Source organism: Trichogramma pretiosum, unplaced genomic scaffold, assembly GCF_000599845.2.
Source record: "Trichogramma pretiosum strain Unisexual culture from Peru unplaced genomic scaffold, Tpre_2.0 scaffold64, whole genome shotgun sequence".
In the NCBI taxonomy this organism is placed as follows: domain Eukaryota; kingdom Metazoa; phylum Arthropoda; class Insecta; order Hymenoptera; family Trichogrammatidae; genus Trichogramma; species Trichogramma pretiosum.
Genome location: NW_019641692.1, coordinates 250,198 through 270,838, shown reverse-complemented (window position 1 = coordinate 270,838; position 20,641 = coordinate 250,198). Strand labels below are relative to the sequence as shown.

At 37.8% G+C, this 20,641-nt stretch overlaps 1 protein-coding gene across 1 annotated transcript in view; it reads right to left on the bottom strand.

Moving 5' to 3' along the window:
* Window positions 1-20,641, bottom strand: part of LOC106656191 (broad-complex core protein isoforms 1/2/3/4/5-like) — a 47,475-nt gene that overhangs the window by 7,325 nt on the left and 19,509 nt on the right. The window contains exons 7-9 of the mRNA XM_014376909.2: window positions 11,457-11,647; window positions 8,918-9,137; window positions 4,211-4,325 (exon numbers count right to left, since the gene is read on the bottom strand). Coding sequence (XP_014232395.1) covers window positions 4,211-4,325; window positions 8,918-9,137; window positions 11,457-11,647 — 526 coding nt within the window. The remainder of the gene's footprint in view (window positions 1-4,210; window positions 4,326-8,917; window positions 9,138-11,456; window positions 11,648-20,641) is intronic.

Here is a 20,641-nt window from a genome sequence, read left to right as displayed (position 1 = left end):
ACCCTGCACAGGTAAGGCTCATTTGCAGTATTTTCTCCTGGGCATACGTCCAAGCGTTTGTTAGTCGATGACACTTATTATACACGAAAGGATTATTCCACATGCTTAGCCCACTTTTTTTCCTTCTTTTTGCTCTTTCACTTTCGATCAAACGAAAAGAGTATAAGAGAGCGTGTATTATTGGTGTCGGGTCATCGCGACAAGAGAGTTGTGCAGCACGGAAAGATCCCGTCGTGCCTTTCATCTTGATTACAAGTCGCGCACTAGTGAAAGAAAAAGAGAGAGAGAGAGAGAAAAGCAGAAGACGAGAAAGATAGAAAAGACTACTGTCGCGCACGAAGACGACGACTTAAAGAGATCCTTTGGCACTTGGTCGTCGTTGGAAATAAATTGCAAACGTGTAAGGATATACGCACGTATACGAAAGTATACGGGGAAAAAGAGAAAAGACAATTACAGAGGCGACGAGGCGAGTAAAGAAAAATGACTTGTCTTCGATTGTAATGAGAGTTTAAATTTTCATTGTGTTTCAACGTTAAATTTTCTCAAATTACCTTAGCTCGGCTCCAAAAATTAAGTTTAAAACTTTGTTTATGTTCCAACCAATAACTCTGGAGCTTCGTACATACATAGACGTGTAAGCAGCGCACTCTCTTATTGTTTATCAATATAAGGTATAGGATTATCATGCATCGGGAGGGATGACTCGACAATTTGCTTTGTACAAACTTTGTTATAAATAGTAATAGTTCGTAGATGCCTCCTTTCTCGCTCGAAAATGCGTATTTCGTTACGTTCGAGCGTCCCGAAAACAAGATAGAAATTTCGCGTTCGTTATAATGTACTCGCTAGCAAAATGGCCTGCATATACAGCGTTGAAAGTTTTGATTTTGAGCGAAGCGGTTTCGAAACTTCCGATGCAAAATAAGCCTATAACCGATACATTTTAATTTACGCGCGCGCACACGATGAAAATTTTTTCTCCGCATCTTCGATGCATTTTTATCTAAGTTATCTATCAATTCAATTTTATTTTTTCTATACGCGCAGGTGTGATAGCGATGTGAGCGACTCTGCCGTACGTACGAGAGTAGATATATGCATTCAGTGATCGGCTTTTTTTTATTACTAGATATAACTGCATGGCATAGCGATGCACCGTCACGACTGCGAACGCGCATACATATAAACGCGCGACAGAAACGGGTAAAAAAAGGAAATTCACTTTTTCGACGAGTGCTCAATTGAATTAACGTTGGGACTGTAAATGATGTTTCGGTTGTGACAGCTTCGCTCGCACACGTGTATGTTGGTATAAAAAGTGCGCGAAAGATGAGCCGTGCGGGTCACTTTTTTTCTACGGAATATTCAAATGTCTCATCGAGTTAACGCAAAAAGTATAAATATAACTAATTTTTTTTTTTCTTTTCGAGTTGAAATTCTCCCGGCTCTAATTTATTGCGAAAATGAAACTCGCGCGACTATATATCCAAGCGAACTTTTTAGCCTCACGAAGAAACTTCATCTCGTTTGACTGCGCGCATAGCCACATAAAGCCGTATTTCAAAGCTAAATCAAAATCGCGTACGCGCCGCATTATGGCAATATACGTATATGTAGTGCGTGTCTCTGGAGCGACGCGAGCTTAGGCGCGTTATAACGCACGCATACAACATAGACGAAATTGCATCTGCCTCGGTGTGCGGCGCGTCCATGTATGCATATGTATTTTCAACGCACTGGGGAAATTACTTGCCGGGAAGGCTAGATTTCGAGCACGAGATATATACGCCGCCGCCACCGCTGCCGTGTAATACATATGTTTAAAAGAAAATTATATATTAAAAGCGACGCGCCCCCCCGCGGTGATGGAAAAATCCTTATCGGTGGCCGCCACCGCCGCCGCCACGTGCTTTAAACGGATAAGCTTTCATGTATAAAACGAGTTTTTCGTATGTGTATGTGTATTATGATTACGAATCCCCATGAACGCCCGATGACTGAAAATTTCAGATTATTAGAGGGCTCGGCAAGCGGGAAAATTAAGCGCTCGCGCGAGCCAGAGGGTTCATTTTTCTTTCCTTAAAAGTTATCCTTACACAGCCCCGATTGCCTGTCTGCGTATTAGCTACCGGCGACGGGTAAATTGTGTACCTCGAGCTCGACGATTTTTCAGCTCCTTCATTGCTCCGCGTCGTCGTCGTCGATTCAAAGTTTATAATAAAGGTACTGAGCAGCGGCCTTCCGTACACTCTCATAATTAAGACGTACAGCGAATGTGTATACCAAACCCGGGCACTCGGTTGATTAAATCTATATAGCTTCGCGCCAAACGATTAAAAGTCGAACGATCGCCTCGGCATTTAATAATGATACATAGACATAGCGTTACATGTGGGCACACACAAGAGGAGGTAATTTTACGTATATATAAAGCGACGTCTAAATTACGAGAGAGGAGAGTCGTCTGCTGTGCGGTGTTATACACGGAGAATTTGTCGCCGGCTTTAACCAGCAAATGGCGTACACCACCGCGCAGCACGACGTGTACGCGCGGCTCGGGGCCGATTTCAATGGGTGCGCACGAAGCGCGAGGTATTATAATGTATGTATACGTATAAGATGTACGCGCGCGCGACAGATGATAGACGAAGCGAAATATACCGCGCCTCTATACCTCGTCGAGCGCGAAGTCAAATTTATCAACGAGTTTTGCCCCGGCGTTCATGTGCGCCGCACATTCTCCTGTACTATATGTGTGCTCGCCTATATATAATGCATACATCGCGTTCACGCTCATAACGTATAAGGACAATTCAGTGCTCCAAGTGATGCATACACATAGGCGCTCGCATGACACGCGTAGCTCATTTATAAGCGCAAGCTCGCCTATGTATATTGCGCACGGGTATACGTCAAAAGCTCGACTCTCGTGAAAGCTGAGGTCATACATGGATAAAACGCGTCTATGGCTCTCGATCGATTTCGAAGCTCCTTTATAACCGTACCGTTTTCATTGGAATTATTATACCTATAAACGTTCAAGATGTATCGTTTTACTCGCATCGAACATTAGCGATCCACACGCGCTTCGCATTTTAGTTCATTTACGTACATCATTTTTGAACTTTGATCTCGAACGTGCTCGTGTACATTCGTTTAATAATGTTGACCGAATTCAATCGAGCGTGTTAAAATTGATTTCAATAGTTAACTCGCGTAATTTCATTGACCGAAATTCCAAAATAACTATGTATTTATAGTGGTGCATTTCGATAAAAGAGACACGATCCGTAGAAAATTCCAACTTGCGATAGCACATCTTGATGTCTAATTTTCATTTTAAAAATCCATCCGAATCAAATTTGCTCTTTTCAATGATAGCGCACCTCGACAATTGCTTAAAAGTATGCTCCCGGAAAAACTATATTAAATTTCATATACTGGAGAGCCATATTGTCCTATAGAGTAAAGGAGAAAAAAACGTTTTCTGCGGGTATTCGAAGAGATCAAAAACAGTTCGCGTGCTAGGCAATTTCGCCATTTCGTCCTGTTATTTTGGATCTGACGTGTATATTAATAATAAAATCAAGTACGCGTTGCCGCGATATTGCTGAGCGCTGCTATTTATGTGAAGCGGACTTAAAGTACGGGAGTATACTGAAAATATGTCTTCGCGCGGCTTTTTACATATTATGCGCACGTTCGTGACTTGACGGCGTCCTGCAGTCGAAAAGAAAGAAAAAAAAACGTCGCAGCCGATCTTCTTGTTAAAAGTGTATTATGTATATGCATCGTAACATGGAGTGACGACGAGAGATGTTTCTCTACTTTATGCCGCATATACGTTTTCTTCTTTCTTTCTTTCTTTCTTTTTTTTTTGTTCCTGTCCGTTCAAAAATAATAACATCCGTGAAAGTCTTGCGTAATGCATGTCTTTATTAAAATCAACTTGTCCCTCTCTAGCTATCTCATTAAATCTCCTTCAGAGGAGAAAAGTTTTTTATCCCGTAAACTTTGAGCAGAGAATCTCTGGACTTTTTATGTATCGTGTATATACTCGATTTTACGAAGAGCGGACAAGATTTTTTGCATAAACTCATAGTGTGCATTATTTAGATATTTGACGAAAAATTGTCAAACTTACTATGGACCTTGAAGAGTAACAGGTTTGCATATAATAATTACAAGGATAATAACAATAACTTACCAAATGTATCGTATAGATTTCATTTTTAAGGCCGTGGAGTTTTCCTTGCATTTATAGGCCAATACCTGCTTGACACTGCTAACGTCCACGGATGGAAATCTCGATGTCACATACGCTGAAAACAGAAAAGACGAGAAAAATGTAAAAAAAGGGATCATCTTACATCGCAATATTGGGAAAAAAATTTGATTTTTCTTCTCGTCACTCAAGTTGTGAAAATGTTTCAACAGCGAGCCACAGTTTTAATGCACAGATGTGCGTTAATAATTCAAAAGGAATTATGTATACACGGTTGAATATGGAGATGGTCGGTACAACAGCATCTCGTAAAGTACAAAGAGCTTTTACCATAAAGTGTGTACTTTGTTTTTCGATTTTTCCTTCAATTTTTTAATATATTTTTTCTAAATGAACTTCGTTTTTAAATAATAAATCAAAATGATTTTCATTCATTTCCTCGTTTTGGAATACAAAAATAAACTTTTTATCTTTATTTAATGTAAATACTTGCTTTCAAATACTACACTTTTTACGGTTCTTTCGAATCATGACTTGTGAGATCCGACTTGAAGATAGATTTTATGCAACCACGTAGTATTTTGCTTTTTACTATGCTTGCTTTTTTTTCCTCATCGTAAACATGATGTACATGCAGGTCTCTTACTTCAATGCACACATAATTTAGAACAATAAAAACAAGAAAAAAGTCAGCCATTTTTCGTTTCGTGAATATTTCTCTAGGTTTTTCGATGTATAAAAAATAGTTCATTCGGTGTGCAGATTTAATAATTATAAAAAAAATGTATGCAAGTATTATTCAAAAGTATGAAATGAAAATCAAATTTTTTCGATATACTTTGATTTTTCCACGATGGTATTGAAAAAGTTTTGATTCTGAATATCGCTAGGGCGAGCTAAAATTAATTTCAATTTGATGAAACGCGCGCGCTGTAAAAAGTTATATCCCAACTACAGTCGTGTACTTTTTCTCAAAGAGCCGTAATGCGTAATTTAGCGACAAATTTAATAAAGAATTTTCTTGAAATATTTCATCTCTTTTTCGTACAAAAAGCTAAAAAAATCGGCTTATATTCATAATAGAAGAAAATTTTGAAAAATGAAACATAAATGAAGTATGTAGACATTTAAAAAGAAAGAAAGATGATACAATTTAGTTGAAAAATACTTGTGGTGTTTAAAAAATTTTTTTATCTACAATAAGCATCTTTACTTTCACGGTAGTCAAATATTGCTCACTCCAACTGACGCAATGAGGCAGGCAACAGAAAAATTTACACTTCACTGGAGCTTATTTCAGAATGAAAGATGCCATGCCATAAAAATTCTAACACTTGCATAGTAAAGCTTCTTCGTACGTTTGTATTGAAATGCAGTTCTTTTGTGCTTTCATTTTAGAATTTCTGAAATGCTAACATGAAGACTTATTGTTTGCACACGTTAAGATCGACTCGTATCGATGTAACATTATCGCGTCACGAGTATACGAAATTTATCTTACAACACGATAGAAATCTGATCCATCCTGTGTATGTGAAATCCAGAGGCATGATAAAAGCATTGAAAAAGAAAAAAAATTATAGAAAATAACCATTTTTTTCTATGCCAATAATGTTTACCGCAAAATCCATTAGAATATTGAATTCTTGTTACCCAAAAACCTCGTGCATGAGTATCTACGTTCACACTACAAAAAGTTGATACATGTGTATTTTTGTTAATCATCGTGTGCACAAGTGCTCAATCGGTGCACGATTCTCACAACAATAAAAAAATTACCATCGCAAGTATAGCATGACTTTTGCTTCATTTTAAAAATCATACAACTTATTTCAAATCAATTCGATATTTTTTTTCTTCAAACACTTTAGGGAAATTTCGTATAAACTGGCCTTTCATTTAAGGAAATACGTGTTACATACATGCGAGCCTGTCGCAGCATCGCGTCTCGACGCCAACGTGTAAAGTTAAAGTGAAAATTAGCCTTGCGAATAGGAAAAGCTCGAGCACCTTTATTAACATTTTACGATCGCGTTCAAGTGCCTTTGAAGGCCTTAAGTTTATATACACATACACGTATACGTCACCCATATAAGCTCCTTCAGTATAACATATACATATATCTGCATACATGTATATACGTGCGCGGGCGACTCTACGAACGATAACCGATAAGACGATTAATCGTCTCGGCGATACGACTGGATGAATGTTTTACGATTTGCCTTACACGTACATAGGACTATATATATATGCTCGACGACACCATTAAGCAAATATGAGAAACGACACAAAAAAAATTACAATTATTTTCTCTTTTTTCTCTACCCTCGTACGGCGGAATGCTAGATATGCGTGTGCACGCTTATAAGTATAATTTATGTTTCAGCATATGTACTCTTGGCATTCGTTTGCGTACATAGGTATATAATTTGAGCTGAATTTTAATAGGGCCCTATTAATGCCTCAATTCGGCATTCGTTTATTGCATGCTTCACGAGTATAAAGAGAATTATGCATCGCAATGAAGTCGAGCGATACGAGACACGACAGCTTACATTTAAATCTGTACGTAGTATATTATACAAAATAAAGAGAGCTTTCTTAAATTGTTCACTTGCAAAATTAAAATCTCAATGCACTGTCATGTATATTTGCATTAAATACGCGTCTCCTTTATTTTTAATCGCAATCAATATTTTACTTCTTTTTATTATTTAATTGCCACGCTCGTAATAATCATTTGCGGGAAATTCAATAAATGTTATCGAATGCGGTGTATTGTAATAGGAGCGCCGCGTGTACGCATAGACACGTATGTGCAATCGTGTATCGCAATTTCATAAATAATATGCAAAATATAAATGCGCGTATTATTGTGCAATATTTCAAGCGAATTTCACAATACGTACAATAATGCCGTGTACGTTTATAGCTTCGGAGCTGCTTCGGTTAAGCTTCAATCGTATTTAAGCAGTATATTTATTTACAAAACATCGCTTCCAATACAGCACGTGTTCTTTATCGCGCAGTATATATACACGAGCCCACCAAGGAATTGTTTTATCAGCTGTAATCGATGCGCAAACGACTCGAGAGTGCATACATTTAGATTGAAAGTAAAACAAAGTTTGATGTAATCATACGACAATTTTAGCGAAAAATGAATTATTCCGAAGTTGCGAGACACAGAGCCACAATTTCTTATCGTATATAGAATATAGGGCATAAATCGTAGCTCGTTTAACTTTACATCTCATTTTAGTAGTGCATCCATCAAAAATATTTAATTGTCCCAACGTTATTTTAATTATCGAGCTATATAAATTACGTGTAAATTATTTTCTCTGCCCGAGCAATTTTCGAGGCCTTTAAAAATCCGACAAAATTTTGGCGTTCGGTCTCTTTCTCTCCCTCGATTTGCCTGCTGAGCTGCAGAGAGCGAGCTTTACAGTGGAGCGGAATTTATCATCCGCATTTACGAGAGCAGTTTCCTTTTACGAGTGAGCTCGCGCCGAAAGCTCCACCGCTATTTGTCCCGGTCCATTCTATACAAGATGGCCTGTATTATAATGTGGACGAACTTTTTGATTAAATAATGGTACGATAAGTACACTCACAATTTTTGTTGTAAATATCGTGAGTCAACGGGTTAATGTTTACGAAAAATCTTTAAAAAAAATGTTTTAAGGAAAAAAAAAAGAAGAAGAAAACGCGCTCGCGTACACGTAATGATATGCGCATGCAGTAATTCATTACGGTTTGGACCAGCACGCATTCGATCGGCACATATTTGTACATCGTGTCGTCGCATACGCTGCCGCTTTTATAATGGCTAAATAAATTGACGTCAAATATTGACGAGTTTCCCGCATCACGCAGGCATACAGGGAGAAAGAGACTGACGGCCTGGCACAACGATCCTCGGAGCTGACACGAGTAGAGGGAAAAATGCCTCAAGCAGCTGCAGCTGAATTATATATACAAGTGCAGGCGTACATATAGCCGTTTAGATGCGCAAATATTATAACGATATTCAGGCCGCGAGCGAGCGAACGAGAGAGAGCCGAGCGCGTTGGCCGACGAAACGCGGGTTCTCTCATATTCACGCTACATTAAATTTTATGCTATTATTATACGCAATACACGTATATATATGTGTATGTGTGTACGTACGTACATCAGCAGCCGCGAAGAAAGTATGTATCGCGCAAGACCAGCTTTTACTCGCACAATATTGCTGCGAGCTCTCGCCCAGGTCGGCTGTTGTATCATTACACGAAAATTTAACAAAATTTGCCCGTAAGCGAGCGCACTTTAGCCCAGCTGTATACGCCAAAGCGAATATTTATCGAGTTGAAGCTCGGCAACGTGGCTCGGGGGCCTCGGCTTTTTTTTCTCTCTCCTGTAACTCGCTAGGAAAATCATTACCTTTAATAATATGCACGGCAGAAGAGAAGTTGAGCGTAAACTTGGCTAACGCGCTAAGACTCGCCGGGACGGGGAGAGCAAGCGAGAACCCGAGGAAATCCCGAGCAGTAACACGTTATGTCCATTAAAGTTGGGGGAGCAGAGGGAGATGTGTGTATGTAAGGACAAAAGCCGCTCCGGCGAAAGCTTCGACTTACGACGCGCGGAGCTCAAAGCACTATGTACGCGCAAAGTGTAATAGATGGACGTAATACTCACATATGATGGCTTGAACTTTGGCCTTGTCGAGGGCCGGCTTGACCGGGCGCTCGGTGGCCGTGCCGGCGCGGCTCCAGCGCTGCCCCGTCACCGAGCAGGTCGCCAGCTCCGTCGGGCTGAACAGTATGGCGGCGAGGCCGCGGGTCAGCTTGCGATAGTCGCTCCACTTGACGGCGCGCAGCTGCTCCTCGCACACGGCTATGCCCTCGCCCAGATGTACCTGTGTGATTCATTGGGTAAATTTCAATCTTCGAGTCTTCGAGTTCGATGTAGCGAGGAAACGTTTACCAGACGCTCGCGCGACGATCTACGTCCGACGGCATGTTGACTCGTACTACTTGTGCTTTCGGGCACTTTATACGAAAGTATCCGAATTAGCATATATTGGCCACCGGAGCTACGGCTAAGGTATAACCATTTCGTTAATTAATTCAATGTTATTTTACCGGCACATTTACTCCGGTGGATGCTTCTTGCGGATTCACTCGCCTCAATTAAATTAATTAGTTCAACCGTAAAAAAATTATTAAAATTTTATGCCGCACGCTCGTAAAACACGCGGTTGGATGATAAAATTTTAATCCTTCGTGCGTATCTTTTACACGAGAAACAACAAAGTCGCGGCGGGGCGAAACAAAAAAATAATTGAAAAATACTTCCATACGGCAAACGACTTTGTCGAAGGTACGAAAAAAAGGGAAAAGAGAACACTATAGATGCAGAGTTTTCACGTGCAGGATTACACACGAGGCGCGTGTATAATAAAACTGGCTCGAGAGCGAAAGAGAAAGAGAGAGAGAGAGAGAAAGAGCGTGTCCGTCAAGCGTAAACAGATGATAAGCATATGTTTTACAGCAGCATATGCAGAAACGTGACTGGAATAAGTCTTTTGCATTTATGTCCCTCTATACGTTTCTTTTCTTTTTTTAACTTGCACAAAGGACATACTTTGTATACATGCATAGTATACACATTGTATACAGGTTGGGTATATAGCCCCGACGTATATTACACGTACGCGTGTTCGGGGAAGAATAGAAAAAAATGTTGTTCAAGATGCAGCTGCTGCGTATTCAGCAAGAAAAGTGAAGGATTTGCTTGAATATTAGCTTTTAGGGAGTGGAGATTCCCAGAGCTGACTTCTCTCTCTCTCTCCATCTCTCTTGCTTTTTCTTGTTTGCGCACATGCACAGATCCTTGCAAGATCAGGGCAACATATAATACTGTGTTTTATGCATCGGTATTTGCTTTGATATTTGACGCGTATTCACGAGCTCGCACGAACAAAGACGAGAACGTTTATTAACTGCTTTCTTTCCATGAACGCGTGCACGTATACCCTGGCCAGGCGCAGATTAGAACCTAATGAATAGAATGAAAAATGAGTAGCCCACAAAGTCTTAGATAAGATCCGTGTTTATACACATTTTTGCACCAACAACTTCTTTCTTCCTTCTTTTTACCTTGAATAATGTTCAACCCCGCAAACTGCGTTGTTTTTTTTTCTTTACAAATATAATAGTCGATGGATAAAAAGCTTTATCGCGGCGGAAGTGCAGCTGACCAAATTGTTCATTAGTCGTCGCGCACACAATCGGTGGCTGGGCAATTAATAACACTCCAATGAAAAAGTCCATTCAGGACTTTTCGTCGAAGATGAACGTGCCCCCATTCATATGCTATCACCGCCGTGAACACACGCGAGTATCCCGCAGCTTGAATGGGAAAAAGAGAGAAAGTGAGAGAGATAATGCCAGCTTGAATGCGCGCCGCGAAAAACTATGAATGCGCCACAGATTACATTGTAAATACACAATCGTGGAATAATTCTTAGCCGGCATTATTTCTACTATGCTCGTATACAATGTTTGATTAGAATACGTACAACCGGAATATTTCGAAAATGAAAAATCGACTCGAGTAACACCCAATGTCAAAATCCAATTCAATCCACGCAAGTCATTGTGAGTATTTTCAAAAACTCGCTCGATCTTCCGCGCATGGATTATACGTAATTCCGTGAGGGGCTGGTCTATTGAAACTCGTGCGGACATCAGAACTTACGCGAGCTCTAAAAGTTACAAGCATTATACGGAAATCTTGATGGGAAAATGGTCGTGTTCGGCTTATGTACATGGAGAACTATGTGTAATACACCGAAACCACGCGAACGAACCGCATAATTGATCGAAACTTGGAAAACAAGTGTGACTTGCAAAAGGCGGACTCGAGTTTAAGGCGCCTCCCCGAAACCGTTTTCTCTTTCTCTACGCGTATATCTATATCGACAGCTTGCGGTCAGCGTCAAAGCTTTCAAGGAAATATCCCCGCAGACCAAGCCGTGGTACTTCTCTTTGGCTTGCCTCTACAATCTGATCGGTTCTGGTAAATTAAAATACATAGGCAAATCGTCGCCCCCACCCCTTCCCCCCCTTAGGATCCTCGAATACATCTAGAAATTTTCCGGAGCTCGCGAGCGTCTGGCAAAATCCGTATCCTTTGCGGCAAAGGAAAAAAAAGCTCGATGCGATATACTTACCACGCCGTCGGACGAGACGGAATCGTCGAAGCCGCGGAAGGCCGGCATGGCTGGTGGCGTTGTCCTCATGTCGAGCGGCAGCCAGTCGCTCCGTGACGGCGAATTCCCGTGGGTCGAGGCCTGGAGCTGCCTGCTGCCCGCGCCGCTGCCGCGCGTGCCGAGTCGCGGCCTGCCGCGTCTCACTCGTCGACCTGTATGGTTGTTTTTTTTTTCATGCGTGTATACGTGTGCAATGCGCCGATCGTTGGACGTATACAACGTGACAAACAAACAAAACAAAATCCGGCTGATATAGCTTTGAAGAGATTTTCTTTTTATGTATGTTGGCGTGCGTGGTGTAAGGCTATGCGGTACTACGTTTGCTCGCTCACATGTACCTGTTTTTCTTTTGATATATGCGAATGATGATTGGATGAATGGTAGATACTCGACTTTTCTGTTCGTTTTGAGCAAAAAAAAAAAAAGAAAAAATTGATGCAGACTCGTGTTAACATTCATTACATGAAAGGAATGGCTGAAATCTAAAATGTAATCAAAAGGCCATGAAGTAATCCAACGACGATACGTACTCGCGAGATGCAATATTGCAACGCAAGATAGGTCTGCAATAGTAAGTTCACTTTTTCATTTTTTCCTAACCCCCATTTTGTTTATTTCCCCTTCATTCTCGCGTCCTCTTTTTCATCGATTTGGAATTTTTCTTCTCGTGTTACGCACACATCTCGCGCTTTTCATTGTGTACAGTCCGTTTTTTAGTTTTACTTCTTTACTTCCTTTTATTTCTTGTTTCAAATTACAGTTTTTTGTTCTTGCCCGAAGCTTGTTTAGACGCGAAAGTTTTAATTGAAAAAATCTCACGCGCGTGCGACGACCGGAGCAATTTTTAACCTCGACCATTATTTCGTCTACACGTAGACCATTATTTCGATAAATCGCGAGATTAAAGCAGTCTGTGCGTACTGGTACACGCTCATTTGTATTGATCGCGCGAAAATTCAATCCACGAGAAAATTATTGGCGTTTTACGTTTTACCATTTTTTACGCGTGCTTTATTTTGACAATAAAAAAGACATTTTTAATAAAGATTCTAGATTTTCTCTACATTCGAATTCTCCGTGAACATGATAGATAACCCGGGGCTTCAAAAATAAATCGTACGCAATCTCTTCCGTGGGAATTCAAAATACGTTCCCAAAGCAATCTCGTCGACAAAAAAAAGAAGGAACGAAAATAGCAGCTAAAGGTAATTCAAACATCACACCGACGTCCTCAAAATTTTTCGCATATCGGCTCGAAATTCGCAAACGCAAACGTAACGTATATCCTTGAACTTTCACCTTCACTCGAGATAAAGCTCGCATCCCCTGTCTGAAAAATCATGATCTCTCATCGGACAACTGCTGCCCATCTTTACCTGCCGACTCATCGCTGCTCGGATCAAAGCTTTATGGCTCGCTACACCTCGTGACTCATGCACATATTTCGCCTGCGCATGGATATGTAATAAGCAGCTCTCGTATACAAAATCAAATATTTTTACGATTTGATTCGAATCACGATACAGATCAAAGATACACTCGAGACGACACACGCTTGACATTTTTGTCATGGCCTAACGCTGAAATTTATTTGTGATCTTACAGTTGAATCATCCCGTTTGAGGTAATAAAATTAACTTGTTATCGGCATTGATTAAAAGAACTTAATAGATGGAAAATACATCGAATAGATGATTTGGTTGAAATATTAAGCAAGAAGTTTGATAAGCCGTAGTGTCGATATTTACCACTTAACTTAGCGGAGCTTTAGAAAACTTTTTCAATTCCGCATTTCGTAAACTGCTTTTTATTTGCAATACAACTATGAGCAAAGAAGCAATAGGAAGGTGTATTAGACGTTCTCTTAACCGGATTAATTTTCTAACGTCAATATCAATCAGAGACTCGACTTATTTGCCAAAAGTTTCGTCATCGATCGAACGAAATCAGTTCTCGCCATGATGCCTTGTGAAAAGTACGTGTAACCAGCCAACAAAATAAATGAAAAATAGCCGAAATTCTCTCTCGCTGTAAGTCTGATTTACTCAAGGCAGACGTCAAAATAAAACGAGTGCGTTTTTTGTGTTATACAATATCGAAATGGCTCGTCCACTAGCTCAACGTGTTTATCATCGAATAAATTGAGTTTTCGTTTTCTATACGGATTTTTCTTGACCTCATTTATTTGTATAACAACGAGACCTTTTCTTTTGAATCAACGTCTGCAGGTTCTTCGACGAAATTATAGCTCGTTGAGATTACAGCGATTTTTCACGTTATCCGAATCTTGATGTCCGAAATTTGAATATCTACCATCGAAGATCGAAGCGCGCTTAACTTCTGAAGTTTATCGGAGCACAGAGGAAACATAAAGTTTATATCGAGATCTAACCAGGCGACCAAGCGAGCCAAAAAAAGATCACCGTTCGAGAGAATATTAATTTAACGAGCTTTCGTAATCGCAACTTCTTGATAACGGAGAAAATACCATGATAAAAAAGTATCTAATAGTCAAAACTTTGTTTCATATCAGCTTGATTAAACTTACAAAAAAAAAAAATGAAAATTATAATGTATGATGGGATGAGATGGAAATGAAAGGTATAAATATCGTGTATTCAAGCATGCACACAACATACGTAAGTAGAGACAAAGAGAAAATCGTTTTTATAGCCGACAAAATTTGTTTATTTTTTTTTCTTTTGAATCATTAGGTATAAAACAATCGCAAAGTATATAGTAGGAACAATATCTATTGCAAAGTCTTTTACGTTGACAATATAATTTTCGGTTCTTTCATTTTGTCATTTCATCCTTTAAGAATATTGACTATATACCATTATAATAAAAAAGAATTTTGCTCGTTACATTAAATTTTCATTATTTTGTTCTCGGTTATTTTTGTTTTCTTCATACCCAAAACATGATGAAAAGAATTACCGAAGGACATTTATTTTCGTTTCTCCAATAAAGTTCCTGAATAAATCACTTCTTTTGTTCTCTTATTACAATAATAATGAAAAATACATGGATGATTATTATGTATTCAAAAGCGTTGCCGCTTTCGTTTGAGTTTGTTGGTTTTTTCTTTTTTGCTTTAAAATCAATCAGTTATTATTACTTATTATTTGGTTTTGTTCTTTGAACTCATGTTTGTTTGTTTTTTTACTTTTCTGATCGTATGAAATTACAATATACAATCGTTTATATTGGTTTGATCATTGTCGAAGGAGTCGATATGCCTGAGATCGAAAAACAATTTTGACGGTTTACAACAAACGCAAAATTATTCCAAGAAAACAATTAATTTATCGGCAAAAGATTCACATTCATTTGTTACAATATATAAATTCCAAAATTTTTTTTATAAATAAAATTATAATTTTTCTTTTCATTATACGCTTACATCGTTTTTTTCTACAATACAGCATAATATACGCCAAAAATTTTACAATATACAAATAATAAAATTTTCTCAATTTTTACAATCAGTCTTATAATATTTTTTCCAAATAGTAATTTTTATATTACGATCGATCGGGTCTCGCAGTCTGTTTCGCGCGCCAGGACAAAAGATGGGGGAAACAGAGAGCGATATTCCGATCATCGTCGAATTTCGCATCTACAAATTATACACTCTAGGCTTATTTGTTTTGCTTTCATTTTTTCTCACTACAATAAATATACTACACATTATTTGTATAATAAAGTTTATTCGTCATATAAGGCGCGCCTAGAAAAAAAACGGCCAGAAATGCGCGCCCCGAATTATTAGTCTCGATCTTCGATATCGAAAGCACATCCGCTCCCACTTGCATAATAATAAATATAAAGTTGTACAAATGGATGTTGTTGCCGAGCAGTGAATAATGCGAATTATCGCACTCGCTCGCTTGCGTGTGGTTAAGTGTCGCTGTGTGTATGTGTCTATTTACGCACGTGCAGCGTGTATTTCGCGAAAATTTATCGTAAATAACGACGCAACGACGCGTACTGGGTGTAAAATATGCGCGATGCATCGGACATACCGTGTATTTCGTGTGCATGATTGTGACTGTGTGTATTATATGTGTATACGTATATGAGGCTAAAAAGGGAGTTTCGGTGGGAATGATTTTAATGAGGAAAATGGATTACGCAATCACGGGGGTGTATATGGCTGCCGCGTTGTCTTTGTTAATACTCTATACGTACTGTGAGTCAAGGTGGGCTCGCCGGGGCAAAGATGAATTAACGACCTGCGCGAGTGAGAGAGGCTGTTTACGGTATTTTCTCGTGCGAATGTGTGCGATCAACGCTTGAAGAGGGATAGCAGGCAGCGATTTGCCTTCCATTACAATTACGTCTATCCTGTGGCCATGTATTTACCCAATTTGCTTCTACTAGATCATTGATACTATTACTTGTGGGAATATTTAATAAGTACTGTTTGATTATGCATTCACGTGAATGATTAAAAGTAAATTGCAAAATATTTTGAGCCTCTCTCGGGTCCAACGTAGGTCGAAAATTGCATTGATGCAGTGACACCCCCGTAATGATTTTTTGGAGCCGATACTTATGAAATTTGTATTTCACAGTGGGGAATCGAGGTATTAAAATATAGATGCAAAAAATACATAGGAAATAGCTCAGAGCTATTGGGAATGCATGTATTTTTTACATCTACAAATTTACAACACGATTGGTCAAAAGCGATTGTAAAGAAAGAAAAATTGATCACAGCGTGTAGTTTACACAAAATTATAATACAAATTGAGCCACGAGGTAATCATCATTTTTCTTTCTTTCATTTGTTTTTGTTGTCGCTCTGTACCGGCATATAATAACGAATCCATTTACAAATACTGCAAAACGAAAAATACTGTTTTTGTTTTGTAGGCCCAGCTGTCACAGCGGGGCGAGTAAATGCAATTATCCATCCTCAGGGCATAGAGGACAGAATTTTCTTGCAGAATTCCATTGGATATTTTATCTATTTACAGGTATATAAAAAGGAATAATTAAAAAAATTAGGATATGGACGATCTGGCTTAAATTTCGAAGTTTTCTCCATTGCTTTTTTTTTGTTTTTATAGCTGAGAGATCGAGTACCTTACTGCAAGCGCATCTTTATCAACTCGTTTAAAATCCGATACAAAATTCCGATTATGCGTAAAGTTTGCTGCGAAGGAGCGAAGTTAAGGGGCCCCGCGTTGATCGGCCAACGATCCATGAAAACTTTGCAATAGCACATATGTATGTATATGAGTTGAGGGTGAAAAGCTCACTCTCACACAGAATTGCGCCAAGTTTTCTGTTATTTATTATTTCACAAATCATCGTTTGCTGGTACCGTCTTATAACTTTCGGATGACAATAATGCACCGAAAACTTTAGCTTGGAAAATTAGGTCACGCGATAGTATGCGTAATGTAGAGGCAAGTTTTATGCTACACGCATATAAAAATACACTTTGCACAGATAGGCTAACTAATCCACATGATGGACGAGATCCCACTAGACAGTTTTTTTTTTTTTAATATATATTGAAATTATACTTTACGATATTAAATGGAATAAAATAAGTGTAGTAATGATTAAAATAAGCAATCCATAGGGTTAGTTGCCCTACTCGATTTCTCAGGCTGAAACCCAAAGAATGTGAACGACAATCGATAATTTGAAGCACAGCTGCAATTGGCTAGCCAAGTATAAACCCTGCCGGCCTCACGCACAGACACCTCAAGCGAGACTGTGTTGCGTGCGAAAAAAGCCGCTCTCGTTGCTCACAATATCTTTGTATATGTCAATCGCATAGCAAAGAAAGAATCATGCCTCGTACAGAGAAAGGCACAAATAAAAAAATACGTACGGACGGAAATGCGCATATATAACGTTATAACACAAGTTATGTGCACGATCTATATGTAGGATAAATAAACTCAATTGGCTCGAGCTTATACACGTCTGCTGCCTTGTAAAGAAAGATTACGCACTTTCGTAGATTGCCTCGCGCGTGCTTACATACGGTAAAACTATTTTGATTTGACGCGCGTTTGTTTCTCTCGCATATTTACTGTTTGTATATTGAAGGAAAATGAGTTTGAACTCTAATTCGACGGGATGATGAAAAAATACATAAAAATCATATTTAAGTGAGGTAAACATATATACGCGAGGCAAACTACGATTGTAACGCAATCTACTTCTTTGCTCTTTCTCTCCCTTTTGAATTATACAAAGTTAACGAGTTTTTATTTGCACGTATGCACGTGTAATATTAATACCTTTGACTTTTGCAGCTGTGCTTCTCATTTACTTCGAAACTCAACCACTTATCAAATACTTGTAGCAGTTGTGTGGGTGTTTTTTTTTTCGTTTACATTGTGAACTTAACCAATTAAGTTGTGTACTTCAAAAATAAAAATAAAAATTATCATTTGTCTTTTTCCTTCATCGATTCTTAATGATTTTATCCTGATTTTTGTCTGTCTCACAAATCGCAATGGCTATTATATCTTGCTATAATTAATTTTTTTTTTCATTAAACTCGGAGAATACTTAAGGGTAATACCTTTTTGTCCTTAAAAATTATGGGCATGACCTGTCGAAACGAACAAGTTAAAAAAAAATATATTAGTAAAAAAAAATTACTCAAGTCGTAATTGCCGACGAGTGGATCGAAGCTGTGAAGCTTCGATCGTCTGCACTATTATTAAAATTATTATTACTTATTGCGAGTGTATACCCTGTATACACCCAATTGTGTTTCATTTAACTTCTGTCGTATCGTATCCGGAAATTTCATGATGTTTTTATTTTGCTTGTATTCCAAAACGATATTTAATCTATTGCACCATTTGTTGTAACTGTGTTGTATGTGTGTATTACAGTTTAAATTTCATGAAAAATATAAAATTCCTACATTTTAAACCCAATATTTTGTCGTTCAAAATTCGTATGGTATCATTATTTTACGTTGTACTATAATAATAGTATCGATTGCGCTTAAATTACTAAAGAACGTTTACAGCTATAGTACTTGAATTTTTTGTATTTCTTATAATTGTCGAATAATTGCTAAAACACCACATGATATTTCTTTTTTTTTTAATAATACTTTTTTCGTTATTATGATTATTACCTTCGTAAACGTATATCATATTTTTTCCATCATTTCCATTAAATTGTTGATATCGTGTCACAAATGTGGAGTTAATCAATATAATTATATTTTTGTGAATGTGTGTAGTTTACACGAGTATGCATCAACTGTTTTGTATTATTTAATTTTCTCACTCGCTTAATGTTTATTGAACGATAAATAATAAATAGCATGTAAATTTAAATTTAAAAACGTCACACATTTTTTTACCTTACATCAATTATTTAAGTTTATTTGCACGTGAAAATTCGTGGTGTTGAAGTGTGTATTCGTATGGGCAAGTGTGTATGTTTTATTATGTGATTTGGTGTAAGTGTTTATGTGTGTGTTTACCTAAAGCTTACGTAAATTACTTTGGAGTTATGCCACGATTCCAATGAATATATAGGTTATTTTGGTTTCACATTAGGGGAGAATACAGCATGGATTAAGTTTAATTACTTGAAAGCGAATTAATTTAATACTCATTACTTCAATATTTTTTAAATGCTTTTTTTAGATTCTTTCAAAAGAGGCTAACCGTTCACAATTCTTCTTTTTCTCTTGTCCATAAAATCTATTAAATTTAATTTTTATTAATTTTGTTATTTACAATTTATGCAATTTTGTTTGTCGGCACTGCTCCCAAAATATACCTAAAAATTTTCGCGAAATCTCTTATATTACTTTTTTATAAACGTCAAGAAAATGCGAAGTCAGCGCTTTTTAGCTCATTTTATTGCCCAAAATTTTTTATCAAACGCAATTAAATGCATTAAAAATAACGTACCGACCATTAAATGGGATTTTGATTCCGCAGCTGTAATTCTGCCATGATTATGCAAAATTTTGAGAAACCCGAGCAAAAATCGAGGAATCATAAAACGGTGAAAAATGCATTATTTTTAAATAAAAGCCTCTGAAAGATCATGTACCGCTCACCGAGACGTTTTACGTTTAGATATGATCGCTCGGTAAGGGTAACGCGCTCTTATATGTTTTTGTTATTTTTTGGTAAAAAGAACGTATTCCTTATTTCGTATTATTACTTTTTTGCACTTGTTATTACTATATGATACGTAAATGTGAAAAATTAATGCTTATTCGGACAAATCCATTTGCATGATCCCGAAGCTCATAAGTACTAAAAGAGGGTATGCCGCGATAAGTAAGTTCTTCGCGTTTTTGTCAAGATTTTTTTAATCGACTTTCTGCAGTCGTAATCCCTTATCAACCCACTCTTGAATAAGCCATTTAAAAATGCGCTTCTATAGTTTTCAAGTGAAAATGAGCCTGCCTTGGTCGTCCTGAATTACCTTTTTACTTTTTTCTCTCAATTTTAATGGAATGTTCGAGCTATAAGTATTTTACGATGTAACACGCGTGAAAATTTTCCAAAGATTTTCCCAAGGTAAATTCCAAGACGACACTTTAAAGAGTAATAAGTGAGCTAAAAAAGCCTAAAAAGTCCAAAACTTGGGAAGACACGAGAAAATTATTCGATACTTCTATCAGTCGAAGAAAATGACTAGAATATTTTTTACTTTTTCCCAATCTCAACGTCTTTTTTTTATCTTAAACAGTCCAAAAAGCTAACTTTTAATAATTTTTTTCTATTCAATAAATTTTTCAAAATCTTTTTTGCCGAACAACGAGACCTAAAAGGGTTGTTTTCTACGTTTCATCGTTTTTAAAAAAATATACTCTCACTATCTCCTCCCTTGTCCGAATAAGACTCTGTCAAATACGCCAACATAATAAAGGCGAACCGGACGTTTTTTTTACGTTTTCAATACGAAATCTCGCACTTTTGAAGAACGTGAGGCCTTTCAAACACCTCCTACGTCTGACTATATAAGAGCAATTTTTTTGTTTATTAATGAGTTTGGGGATCTTCTTGTTTAATTTTTATATGATGAAGACCCCTAGTTTTTTACTGCGCAGGATACAAATGCTTATCATTAATTTACATATTTACAGGACACAAACGAACGTACCGATCATTTTTTAGTTTTTTCTT